This window comes from Silene latifolia, chromosome Y (assembly GCF_048544455.1).
Source record: "Silene latifolia isolate original U9 population chromosome Y, ASM4854445v1, whole genome shotgun sequence".
NCBI lineage: Eukaryota > Viridiplantae > Streptophyta > Magnoliopsida > Caryophyllales > Caryophyllaceae > Silene > Silene latifolia.
In genome coordinates, this window is record NC_133538.1 from 397773501 (window position 1) to 397786179 (window position 12679).

Genomic DNA, 12679 nt, shown 5'->3' on the forward strand with positions numbered 1-12679 from the left:
CTTCGTGTTTCTTAATACTCGCCTAATATGTGCATGAAATAACGCTGTATGTGCATGAAATAACGATGTACGTGCATAGAATAACGTTGTATGTGCATGAAATAATGGTACCAGGAAAACTCCTGTTTTATATCCTCTAAATCAGAATAACAATTTTGTCTTCTCCTGCTCAGCTCATCAATTCGAAAATTAGATGATACTAGAAAAAAAATCCAGAAATCTCACTTTAAACAAGTGTTACATTCCTCTTAATCCAGAAAACAAGTCCAACGTCTATCAAATAAAATAAAAAGTCCCGAATTATTCAATAATGATTTAAATATTCTTTACAAAAAAAATTACTCTACTCAATGTCGGTTGTCCTTCGGTCACAATTTCTACTATCATGGTTCGCCATCTCCCCACAAGCCCTGCATTTTCTTAGCGGTTTCTTGTTCACTTTCGCAGCTCGTTCTCTTTGTGAGATCAGCCTTTTTCCCGATCCTTTATTTTTGCACTGCCTTGGAGGCAAAACCTTAATCTCACTAGGGATGCTTGTTCCTAAAAGCATCCCAATTTCAGCATTCTTGTCCTTTTCCTTTGCAATACCACTATTGCCACTTTCATCAGGGACATTTTTTACCCTTTCCTTGAACTCACGCAAAATCCCAAGGAACTCATCACAATAAACAGGACTTTGTTCAACTAGTGACACACAAGTGAACAATTCTGACCACAATTCACTGATTTTGTTTTTATGTACATCCACTGCCCTGCAATTAGCAAGCAACTGCCCATCAGAATTGAAGATTGGCTGGCAGGTTGCTAGTTTGCTCCACCTACTAAGTAGATATTCACTTGGAACTTTTTTAAATCCCCGATCTTTAAGGACACACAGAATATGTCGACAGAGTATTCCGTGTCTTTCAAACTTCTTGCAAGTGCATAGCAGTTTCACTTCATCCATCTTGAAACCAACCACATATGTTTTTTTTCTTTCTTGATCTATGATGTCTATGTAGTCAATTGCATGGTTATCATCGTTTTGTTTATCCCCAACCCCACACGAAAAGCAAGCAGCTTTTAATTCATTTTGAAACTCGTAAAAGATTTTGGGCGTGTAAGTATTTGCTGCGTGTTTTTCAAGAGCAAGATAACGAGGGAGAAGAGTTTTTTATTGTGCAATGAGTTTAGATTGGGTCCATCGTTGTGCATCCATTGCACTCTCAAATCGCATCCAAAACTCAACTAGGGTTAGATTAGGATTAGTGAAGTTGCTAAAAAAAGTGGTTTTTTGATTCAGACCTTGAGGTAGTTCTCATCAAACCTCCTAAAAATAGGTCGCGAAAGCATGCCGGAATCCACATCTGCCTAATGCCATATTTTTCCTTAAGCCATTCATTCTCAGATAACCTATGAGATTCAACTATTCTTGTCCAACTTTCCTCAAATTCATGTGGTTCCCCATATTCACCCCAAACACATGAGTTTATCTCCTTCAGAAACTCCGTTTCTTTACATATTGAAGGCCCTACTTTATCAGCCAGTTTCTTCAATATGTGCCACATACAATACCTATGTTTGACCTTATATTTCCAAGCTAATTTCATTCCTTCTTCTATCCCCGCATCTTCATCAGTTATCAGACAAACTAGATGACGACCCCCCATGGCATCTAAGAACTTATTAAACAACCAGGCAAATGACTCTTTGCTTTCATTAATAATGAGCCCAGCACCAAAGATCACACATCTCTTATGGTGATCTACCCCCGTGAAAGGGCCAAATATCATTCTATACTTGTGTTTCCTAAAGGTAGTGTCAAAAGATGTTATGTCCCCAAATAGCATATAATTTTTTATACTAATAGGGGCATCCCAAAAAATATGTGACAATCTGCCTTGGGAGTCTAACTGAAAGTCAAAGTAAAACGATGGACACATGTGTTTTACTTTCATAAAATGCTCAATAAGCATTTGAGTATCACCTTCACTTAAGTACTTTTTGATGTCTCTTGAAAAATTTGTAAAGTCTTTCAATGATGTACCCACATTCTTATATCCTCTGACATACTCCTTCAATATCCTAAAGGACTTAACAGGACCTAGGTTAAGCTTCGAGTTGTCAACTATCATTTTTTTGTGAATAATGTTCAATTCTCTCGATTGCGTCAAATGCACCATTGTTAAGGGTGTTTGTGGCATATGATTGTGACCTTCATCAAAATCATAAATTTCGTATTGACTCTCATCAATTCGCCTAAACTTAATCAACGCAGGACATCATATCCTAGTTCATTGCCTCCGTTGTTTTGTCCCCTTTGCTTCACACTCCCCAGCCTTATTACACAAACATCTTTTATGCGTAACGACTCCCTTTGAAACTTTTTGTGATCCTAATCTAGTCACAAATCCACACTCTTTCGCATATGATCCATAAAACTCAATACCGAGCTGAAGAGTAGGGAATACCATACCAATATTAGGCTTAAGATGAATAGGACACTCAAATATTCGATTTGTGTTGCTTGAAAAAGCTTCTGTCTCCTCTACCTCCTCTTCCTCTGCATATGTGATGGAATTAAAGTAAGAAATATGTTATGTTGGAAATTCAAGTAGACTGCCCCACCATTTACATTCAATTACAGACCCACAGGTATACCACATCTTATTCTGCATCTTGTACGTGCATAGAAAAGCTTTGTATGTGCATTAAATATTCTCCTATATGTATGAACCAGGTAAAATCTTATTTCCTAAAAAACAGTTTGTGTGAGGTTAATATACAGTTTGTGTGGCGTTAATATACAGTCCCCTTATTTTTCACTTTGCAACAAAGACAGTCATGAAACAAAAGAGAACCTTGAATATACCTTGAATAAATTCAGAAGTCACAACCTCGGGAATATCAACTTCATCAACTTCAACTGCAAGTGCATCGGTGAAAATGCATTTAGTTCAACAATGGCTCTTTCATTTGTAATTACATTTGAAGAAGTATTTGATAGTATTGAGCAGTTGTCATTATTGCTGCAATAAGAAACGTCATAAATTAAATAAGCAACAATACATAATTCATGAAATTGAGTCCCTGATTTTAACAAATGTAGGTGATTTTTCAATTTCTCCAACCCTAATTTCTCAATTAAGCAAATCTGATTTACAAAATCACAATTTGATGCACCTAAACAGGAATTTGATACACATAAACATGAATTTGATGCACATAAACAGTCTCAAATGTCCTAATTTCAACAAATTTAGGTGATTTCTCAATTTCTCCAACCCTAATTTCTCAATTAAGCCAATCTCATTCACAAAATCGTAATTTGATGCTCATAAACAGGTTTTAGATGCACATAAACAGTCTCCAATTTCACGATTTTAACAAATTTAGGTAATTTCTCAGATTCCCTAACCCTAATTTCGCAGTTTACCTAATTTAATTGACAAAACCCTAAATTCAGAACCATAATTCATCAATCCAGAAATTTAATCGATGAATCAAACCCATTTTTAACAAATTTAGGTAATTTCTCAAATTCCCTAACCCTAATTTCTCAGTTTCCACAATTTAATTGACGAAACCCTAAATTCAGAAGCATAATTCATCAATCCAGAAATTTAATCGATGAATCAAACCCTAATTTCACGAACAATCTAATACGATAATCAAACCCTAAATTCAACAAATTTAATTGACTAATTCAACTAATTTCACAAAAAAAAAAAAGATCATCAATATCGAAATTTTACCTCGAATTAAAAGGCTCACTTGATTGAAGCAGCGTCGAAAGGTTGATTGTCGAAGAATTTATCGTTTAGAATGTGACGATTGATAGTAGAGAGTGAATTTGATAGTCGAAGAGCATGTCGTGATGGTGGAAAGCTTTGATAGTCGAAGAGATAGAAAGTAAGATGAGAGAGAAAGGAAATTTGGAAAATGATGAGATTAGTCGGTGTTTGAGGGGGGAGCCGCGTAAGATTTGGTTGGTTGACTTAATCTTAGCTTTTTGTATTATTAGATCAATGGTTGTTAAGTGGTTCTCATTATATGGATGGTTCTCACCGGATCTCGACCCTATCAATCAATCAATACATACATCAATACTTAAAAGAGGAACTTTTAAAGCGATTTCATTGGCTATTGATTTGGAGCGATTTCATTGGCTATTGTTTTTGTTGATAAATTATGTGTAAAAATAAAATATGAACTTTTAAAGCGATTTCATTGGCTGTTGATTTGGAGTGATTTCATTGGCTATTGTTTTTGTTGATAAATTATGTGTAAAAATAAAATATTGAAATAAGATGAGGAACTTTTGAAGCGATTTCATTGATTACTTAAAAAATAACATATTATAATGATATTATATAGAATAAAATAAAAAACTGATTAAGAACTACATTATTGTAGAAGTTATAGGGGTTTCATATACTCTATATATAGGAATAAATTAAGCCAGGAGAAATTCTATGCAAACACATTAAAATCCTAATTTCTATCTAATCTATCGTTGCACTATGTACAGAGTATAATAGTTCCATACAAATTCCACCTATTCCATATAAATATGGGCCTAATCAACATAATTGATTGTATCGTAAATGAATTTTGTTGTAGAGAGTATGTTACTTAATTTAATTTTTGCATATTAGTTTCGTATTATTAGTTTATATATATATTATCAAGACATTGATGTCACCGATTGATTATAATTTGTTGTTGTTGTTGCCCTTGTTTCCATATGATTTGTTGTGTTTGTATTATCTCAATATTTATATACATTATTTAATTATTATTAACTATTTGTATTGTTTTTTATGTAGTGAGGCATACACAGATCAAATCATTAATGAGTATGTATCATCTAGATTAGTTTCTCCAGTGCAATTTCCCTCTATACAAAGGGACATGATTCACACATATTATTAGATTATTAGAACATTACTCACTCAGTCATCCCTAGGTATGGTAAATAAATTCAATCTTAAAGATAGTGCGCAGTTAGATATCGGGCCATATTAACTATTATACTGACTATGACAATGCTTCTCTACTTTTAGTTTTACTAGTCGTTGCTCCGCGCCCGGTACCCCAATTTCGTTAATCGTTTGGAAAACCTCTGGTAGAGGCATCAAGATAGAAACGGAAATTGTTATTCACATTGGTATTAACGATTGTAGAACATAGTAGTTAGTATACATGTAAGACAAGCACGTAAAAGAAAGACACTTAATTTGGAACAACACGTATTGGTGTTTGATTGAATAAATACCAAATAGTAGAAAACAGAGAACGAGGTTGGAAATTAAGTGGCTAAGGAAGAGACAGAACACACTTCTTTGTGAAATAGGTAGAGCATTGTTAGGCTAGTAAATAATGAAACCCTGCATACCTCTGATAATTATACAAATCAAGTAAAAGATGAAATAACTTGAATTTTCGAAGTGAGGGCATAAAATATAAAATATTGTACAAAAAGGAGAGTAAACGATGCAACAACTATTGCTATTAAATTTTTAACATAAGATATATATCAATACATACCACTAATTACACTCAATATGTATCTATTTCTGTTAGGAAAAAAATGTTTACATCTCAATTAAGCATTCTGCGCAACAAGTCAACACACAAATGACGTAATAAGGAAAGAGATATTAGTCGGAGCATCAAAACCGTCTTTGGATGGATGCCCTATCTTACAGTGGGATGAGAGCGTCATGTCATAGTTACCTTGTTTGCTGCAAAATCAACATTGTATTAGGCCCTAACTAAGCTAAGGATTGGACGTTCATGGGTTCAACAACATACTAATTTCGTTAAAGAGCATATTGAAATTACGTGCAGACTTGGTACATGTTATTTTGGCACCTGAGCAAAAACATTAAGTGACAAAGCCAGACCTTTTATAAGGACGAATAATCCATTATGCACATACTAACAAATGAGGGATTACAGTAAATTCACAAGAGAATGTCAATTAACTATCATCTGAACTATATTTTCCGGTTGGCCTCTCGCCATATAGTCCTACCTTCCCTCCCAATGGTCATTTCCCAGTGATGTAATAAGTATACAGTTAGTTTAGTTACTCACATATGAGTAAGAATCAATGAAACCAAGCACACATGCTATCCCACCTTTTCTCCCACTCCCCGCACTCTCCATCTCCCTCCCCTTCAAACAGAGCCAAACAAAACCAAACATTCTCATTCCTTCCTATCCCCTTATCCCTGTACATCTCTTTCTCAAAATGAGCAAGAACAACCTCCTCCTTCATCGCCTTTCCCTCTCCCTTGTGATTGTCTGATGATATGATAACTACGTGTCTAGCTAGTACTCTATAACTAAGAATCATTATTACGCCATACATGCAAAAGTAATGTGAACAAAACCAAAACCAAAATCTCTGCCTCTCTACAACCTTCACTGCCATGCTTTGATCTTCATTTCCCTCACTCTCTACCTCGCTCCCTCCGTCTCAATTTGTACAAAAATAAACACAGTGTATCTACCACCCTCTACCTCTCAATATAAGAAAAACAAGCACAAAGTCGCCTTCCTTTCATCCCTCTCCCCTCGTTCTCGTATGAGCCATCAAACTGCTAATTACATTAATAATATGATCTAGGGAAGAGCCCAATCCAGTTATGTCAAAATGGATGGAGTATATCCATGTCAAACACTAACACTAACATTAAAAATCCCATCAAAAACAGAGGCGCCCAACAGGATGTGGCATGTGGAACGTGGAGCTGGGAACTATAAATGAAGGAAATAATCAGTGTATCCTACTGCCTTTTTCTAGAATAGGTTCATCCTCATCGTCCAAACTCCAAATGATAAGTTTTACTAAGAATAACATATAAGGATATAGAGTTTGGCCTATGTACTTTCTGAGCCTTGCTATAACTAAGAGAATCATTGTACAATTTACTTGATATAAGCCGAATTACAGATACGTGAAGCAAATTTACAGGTCATTTAGTGTTCTTTCACTAACATTTCTAATGATCGTATATCGACACTACTGTTGAATGAACATTATATAGTTGTAACATTAACAACTTCAATCACAAACTCAGTGGAGATTAGTCGTTTTCTACAGCTGTTTACTAAAACTAATACAAGTATACAACTCTAGCCAATGTTTAACTAATTGCAAATAGTTCTCTAAAAGCAAACATATAAAAACAATACCAAAGCCGGAGTGCCTTATTCAACCTAGCTAAAATATGGTTTCTTAGGCATCCCTAATCTCTTTCACATGTACAATCACCTCAAATCCTCATTAAAACTCTGGATCAACATCCTTCATCTCATAAAACCACAAATATTAAATTTGTCTCAAATAACAAAAAGTAGTCTTCCGAATAAATAGGAAAAATGTTAATACCGACTGGTACAACAAGCTAATCTCATTAAAAATCCAACCCTAAAGTTCCATAACCTCCAACTCCATCATCTCCAACCAGAAGTTTTCTTCAAAACAAGCCGCCTAACAAGCAACAATGCATCAAACTTCTTAAACATGTCTCCTTTATCACTCACTAAAATCAATATGGCTATAGGACCACCTTGAATACATGTTTTTAATCTTCAGTTGCGATAAGGCAACCACTATCCGAACCAATCACACTACCTCCAGAACCTTGCCGTTTGATCATACTAACTAAATTGGCAAAACTAATACAATTATGTAAAGAGAATGGTGATTTGTCCCGGTTAATGTATGTGCCTACAAAACTAAAATACAACAACAGCATCATCATCAGAGCCTTAATCCCAAAATGTTTTGTCAGTCGTAAAAAGCCCGAATGCTCAACAAACTAAAAAAAAAACCGAATATGTTTGGTCATTGAACACTAATTCCACTCTCAATAGTCATTGTATTTATTTATTATAAATAAAGGTTGCATAAGGACGATAACCGAGTCTATATCCAAGTAGGATATATTCTGTTTAGTTTTTAAGTGCTTACTCCTAGAAATGCACTTATTTAGAGTCAAGGTTATTGTCACACGAAATTTATTGTCAAACGAAATTTGGAACGGAGAGAGGAATTTCTTATCATCCTAACATACAGGAATGTGCCAATGGTTACTCCTAGTTCTGCCACATCCATCTACACCAGAAAGATATTTACCGTGCAATTCTATGAGAAAGATAATTAAGTACCTTAAGACCTATTCTAACATTGCTACCATGTTAATTCACTCGAGCCAGTACTTACAACAAACAATACGGAACACCTTCATCCACCGACATCTATTCTAATATCGTCAAGTTTCAATATACTAAAACTTCCCACCTCCATCAAGAACAAAAGAAGTCCCCCATTTATTTGATCACTAATTCTTATATGTGACGGTCTCATCATAATCTATATTTAATATGATAGACAACCCCTAATCATCAAAATTAGATCAACAATCAATCAAAAACAAGAAAATCAAATAACTATGGATAATCCCAAATTGGAAACAGCTCAAACATCATAAACTATGGACAATCTAATTGATCAAACAAATTACCAAATCAACCAGTGATCATACTAAATTTAAAAAAGAGAAAGGAAAAAAAATGAAGATACGTAATAGAAAATATCCCACCTGTTCCCTTGCAAAACCGAGTAATCGACGCATTTAGGAGCGAGGGACTATCCGTACCTACAACAATGAAGATCAAGTCTAATCTCGAAATTTTAAAAAACAGATAAAATTAATTAAAGGCAAACAGGATGAGAGAATGTCGTAAGGAGTTTTGAGGAGCTACTAAAGGGATTATCTATGGAGGATTAGAGTATGTGGATATGGTACGCAAGATGAGTAGCTAGGAGATTTTTAAAAGTAGCATCCATCGACCACTACCGTCACCAATCACGCCACAACCACCTTGAACTACGACCAACAACGATTGCCACCAACGAGCATAGAACAACTATCTACCACAACCACTATCAATGAACCGATCTAAGTGCACGCTAGCTTTAATTTGCGGGTGAACTAATCTACCAGTAGTACACCTAAAAAACCGAATAGATAAATACCATATCTACATTGAAGGCTGAACTTGATCTTGATGTTCTTCGTCCTCAACAAGTGAAACTGCATTAAAAACCCCCACATATAAGGATTCAACCGAAAAAGGCAAACGATGATGAAAATAAATTAGCAAAATGAGCAAGACGAAAAACATCAGACGGTCACCATATTTCTCATATTCATCATAATCTCTGTTAGTTGCAATAGTTCCATGACCATGACAATGTATAAGTTAGAACCTTTGGTACGGTGAGGAACAAGGATATAAAAAAGCCAAATGATACCTTTGTATATGGACTCACAAATTCCTTCAAAAGTGTTAACAAATCAGTCACTAAACAACCATCAAAATTCAAAACTTAGACCCTTCATTTAAATCAGCTTTAAACCCATCAAAAATCTAGCTAATTCAGCAGTTCTTGTTTCGCAACCCAAATCCATGACCAGCCTTGAGATATAAAAAATTTCAATTGAACACAAAATCCCATAAAACCCCAACTCAACCCTGAAAAGAAAAACCTCAAACAAACACTAAAGACTTAATGAACTGTAATCCCGAAAAATTAAGCAAAGACCTATTTTAGTCAGTACCATTGTCATAATTGCTATTTTTTTTTCACGTCATCGTGATTCCAGTTACAATAATCCGCAAATTTGATCAACAATTGCCCAAAAGCAAAATCCAACTAAATGATCACATAACCTAAAAGATCTTTCCATATAATACACAACTACTCAAATAAAAGCAATGATAATTGATATGCACCAAAATGAATATGAACCTAGAAATGTGAACCAATAACCACCCATGAAAGGCAATGAATATGTACCCAAATGTAAATTACGATATAATGTAGGTCTCATTCTCATTATCGACGTAGCTGAAGTTATAGATGAAGTTTAACCTTAGCTCAGGGACTAAGCTGAAAACCTGTTCTTGATTCCATGATCCACTACACCAATACTGCTTTGTTTTGTTCGACATGATAACATATTTTTTTTGATCGGGAATTATCTCAACAGTATAAAGACCCAGGAAAGGATCGTCCTCATTTTTCCAAGAAGAAAGTTGCTGCCTTTTTCTAGTCTTTTTGTTATACTCGATCTTACAACCAGGAAGCCAAGTACCAGTAAGATTTTCAAAACTCTGCCACGGCTCACTCGTATTAGGTCCGTCTCTAAGAACCAGATTTCTTGAATCAAGTAAAACTTCTTGTACTGATTTCCTGGTTGTCGAATTCAAATTTGTGGACCAAATGTGTGTTGATTTTATCCCGTTTGTAATAACCAAGTTTACATCTAAAATTTTTAGCTCATAACTATGTTTATCTAAGACGGGGTTTAACTCAGTTTGCTACCTAAACTAAAGTGAATACTGAAATTTTCTTGTACCGAATACCTATAAATATATATACCAGTTGGAAGATTCACCATGTTGAAAGTATCTGAACTCAAAGTTTCCTCCTGCTGATGTTATTGTTTCATCTCCGGAGATCGAGTTGTTTACCGTAATCCTGTCCAAACCAGGTGATAAGGGAATTATGAATGAGATAATTAATGTGAGATGATAAAGCTTGAAACGTCGATCATACAAGTTATCCACGACATACAAACTCCAAAGGGTAAATGTTATGTTTATCAGTCAGTTAAGAATAACAAACACAAGTATATAGTGAAACAACGGTTTGCTAGAAGACTAAAAGTCAATTTAGACGACTATAATAAGCCCATTGGAAACGGCAATCAAACAAATGTTGACATGAGCTCACCACTGATTAATTGTGGTGCTGATCAACAGAATTAACAGTACATTCAGAACATAGACTATTCAATTATTGAGCATTGAGTTGGAAATCGGGTCACTTAGGCCGTTATACATTTAAGCATCAGTCAAAGCTCCAAACAACCTAAACCAAGTTAACCAACGAATGTCCACTCCAACCCAGTCTTATGTTCACAACTCCTTCCCCAAGAAGTAACAAACCCAACCGAGAAATCAAAGATCAAAATAATAAACAATAAGCAACATAAAAACTAACTAAACTCATGTAGTAACTTACATAATGATTAGTGAGGCTGAAGTGGCTAAAAAATGATTGTTATATGTACTCAATAAGATAACCAAGTACAATGAGCAGTGAGCTAAGTGTAAAACAGTACAAGGCAAGCTCTGAAGATCGAGTAAATACCGACCTTCCATAAGAAATATTGACCCATGGAGTTGAATATCATCTGTTTGAAAGCAAGAGTTCAACGGCTTGCTAATGTCTTCTTCACTCCTGCCACTACTGCATTTACATCTCCAGGGTCTATAGCATCACACTGAGCACAACAAAAACCAAGTCGGATTGTTAGAGACCGAGATTCTGATAAATCTGACTCCAGTTTAAATCAAGAGTATCTAAGTCACTAAGTCAGTTCAGGTCATTACATTTGCATTGAAATGTCCCATTTGGAATCTGGTGAATCCTTCTTTTACAGTATCAACAAGTCCTCTAGTTGAAGCCACAATTGGGATCTGAGTTAAAAAAAACCTAAACAAGTTAATCAAAAGTATAAGAATCAAATTTAGAGGAAGAATTAAGTTGAGTCGATCAATACCATTCCATAAGCATAGCATATATTGAATTAGGCCACAAGGCTCACCTGCTTGAGATGAGCGTGAAATCATCCCCCGCTACGATCATGTGAGGTAAGGGCATATAAAATTTTGTCAATCCTCTTGCATTATTAGGAAAAATATTTTTCGGTTCTTGATTTAGATTTTCCATTTCTTTCTTTCCGGTCCCTGAAATGTTCAAAACAGCAGCACATCGTGTCATTGAAGGATAATGAAATTTTCACGAGTGAATGTATGGTTTGGAGAGTATTGATGAACTCACAAGGATAATAATATGCACATTATTCTTCTTGATAAAATTAGGAATTGCTTTACAAGGATATCGTAACCTTTCTGCTCTTCAAGTCGGCCTGTGAATCCAATAACTCGACTTCTCGACTCCTGCCTGAATGGTTTCACATTAATCACCTGAAACCATGCATTCAACATGAGTTACTTGAAAGCAACACATTTAGCGTCAGTCAATAAAGCTCCATAACAACCTAAATTGACCAATGTCAACTTCAGCCTAATGTAGTAATGTCCACAACTCCACCCCCGGAAAGTAACAAACCCAAAACGAAAGATCAAAATAATAAACAATAAAGAGGATTAACGATAATAGGAATACGTAGATAAATGAACACAACCAAGGTAAATTAGCAAGAAATCAAGAATACGAAGATCAATACACTAATCCTAAATGCCATAAAAAAAAGATGAAAAAAATTAACCACGAAAAGAACGAAAATGATATTGGAAAATGGCAAACCAATCTAAATCTTGCCAACTAATCAGAAGTAGCAAAGCACAGTAGTGATAATAAAGGTAACGCAAAACCCTAGTCCCAGCCAAAGTACAACAACAACGGGAAATGGAATGCCAAAATACCTGGTTGTTACCGCCACCGTCATCACACGCCGCCGTATCATCGCCATCACATCAACTCCTTCTCGTCATTGCCATGACACCAAGGCCGTATCGTTTCACTCCTCAACAACTACATGCAATATAAACATCACAAACAAATTATAAACAGGAAAAGCCTTTA

General features: G+C 35.2%; 2 protein-coding genes across 2 annotated transcripts; both read right to left on the minus strand.

The window, feature by feature from the left end:
* Window positions 1-343: 343 nt before the first annotated feature.
* Window positions 344-2114, minus strand: LOC141632156 (protein FAR1-RELATED SEQUENCE 5-like). Its single transcript, XM_074444730.1, has 2 exons — window positions 1307-2114; window positions 344-1110 (listed from the first exon to the last, which is right to left on the minus strand). Exons 1-2 carry the CDS (start codon window positions 2112-2114, stop codon window positions 344-346), a joined length of 1575 nt encoding a protein of 524 aa, XP_074300831.1.
* A 9165-nt stretch (window positions 2115-11279) lies between these two features.
* LOC141632158 (granule-bound starch synthase 1, chloroplastic/amyloplastic-like) lies at window positions 11280-11851 on the minus strand. The gene is made up of 3 exons (XM_074444731.1): window positions 11676-11851; window positions 11461-11563; window positions 11280-11351 (listed from the first exon to the last, which is right to left on the minus strand). The coding sequence occupies exons 1-3, from the start codon at window positions 11849-11851 to the stop codon at window positions 11280-11282; spliced, it is 351 nt and encodes a 116-aa protein (XP_074300832.1).
* Window positions 11852-12679: the final 828 nt, after the last annotated feature.

Excerpts from the sequence above, each read along its gene's own strand:
- LOC141632156 (XM_074444730.1), bottom strand. The coding sequence starts at position 2,114 with ATGATAGTTGACAACTCGAAGCTTAACCTAGGTCCTGTTAAGTCCTTT. Across the intron at positions 1,111-1,306 it reads TCGCGACCTATTTTTAGGAG|CAAATACTTACACGCCCAAA; the intron begins GTTTGATGAGAA and ends AAAAACACGCAG.
- LOC141632158 (XM_074444731.1), bottom strand. The coding sequence starts at position 11,851 with ATGACACGATGTGCTGCTGTTTTGAACATTTCAGGGACCGGAAAGAAA. Across the intron at positions 11,564-11,675 it reads TTCACGCTCATCTCAAGCAG|GTTTTTTTTAACTCAGATCC; the intron begins GTGAGCCTTGTG and ends TAACTTGTTTAG. Across the intron at positions 11,352-11,460 it reads TGGGACATTTCAATGCAAAT|TGTGATGCTATAGACCCTGG; the intron begins GTAATGACCTGA and ends TGTTGTGCTCAG.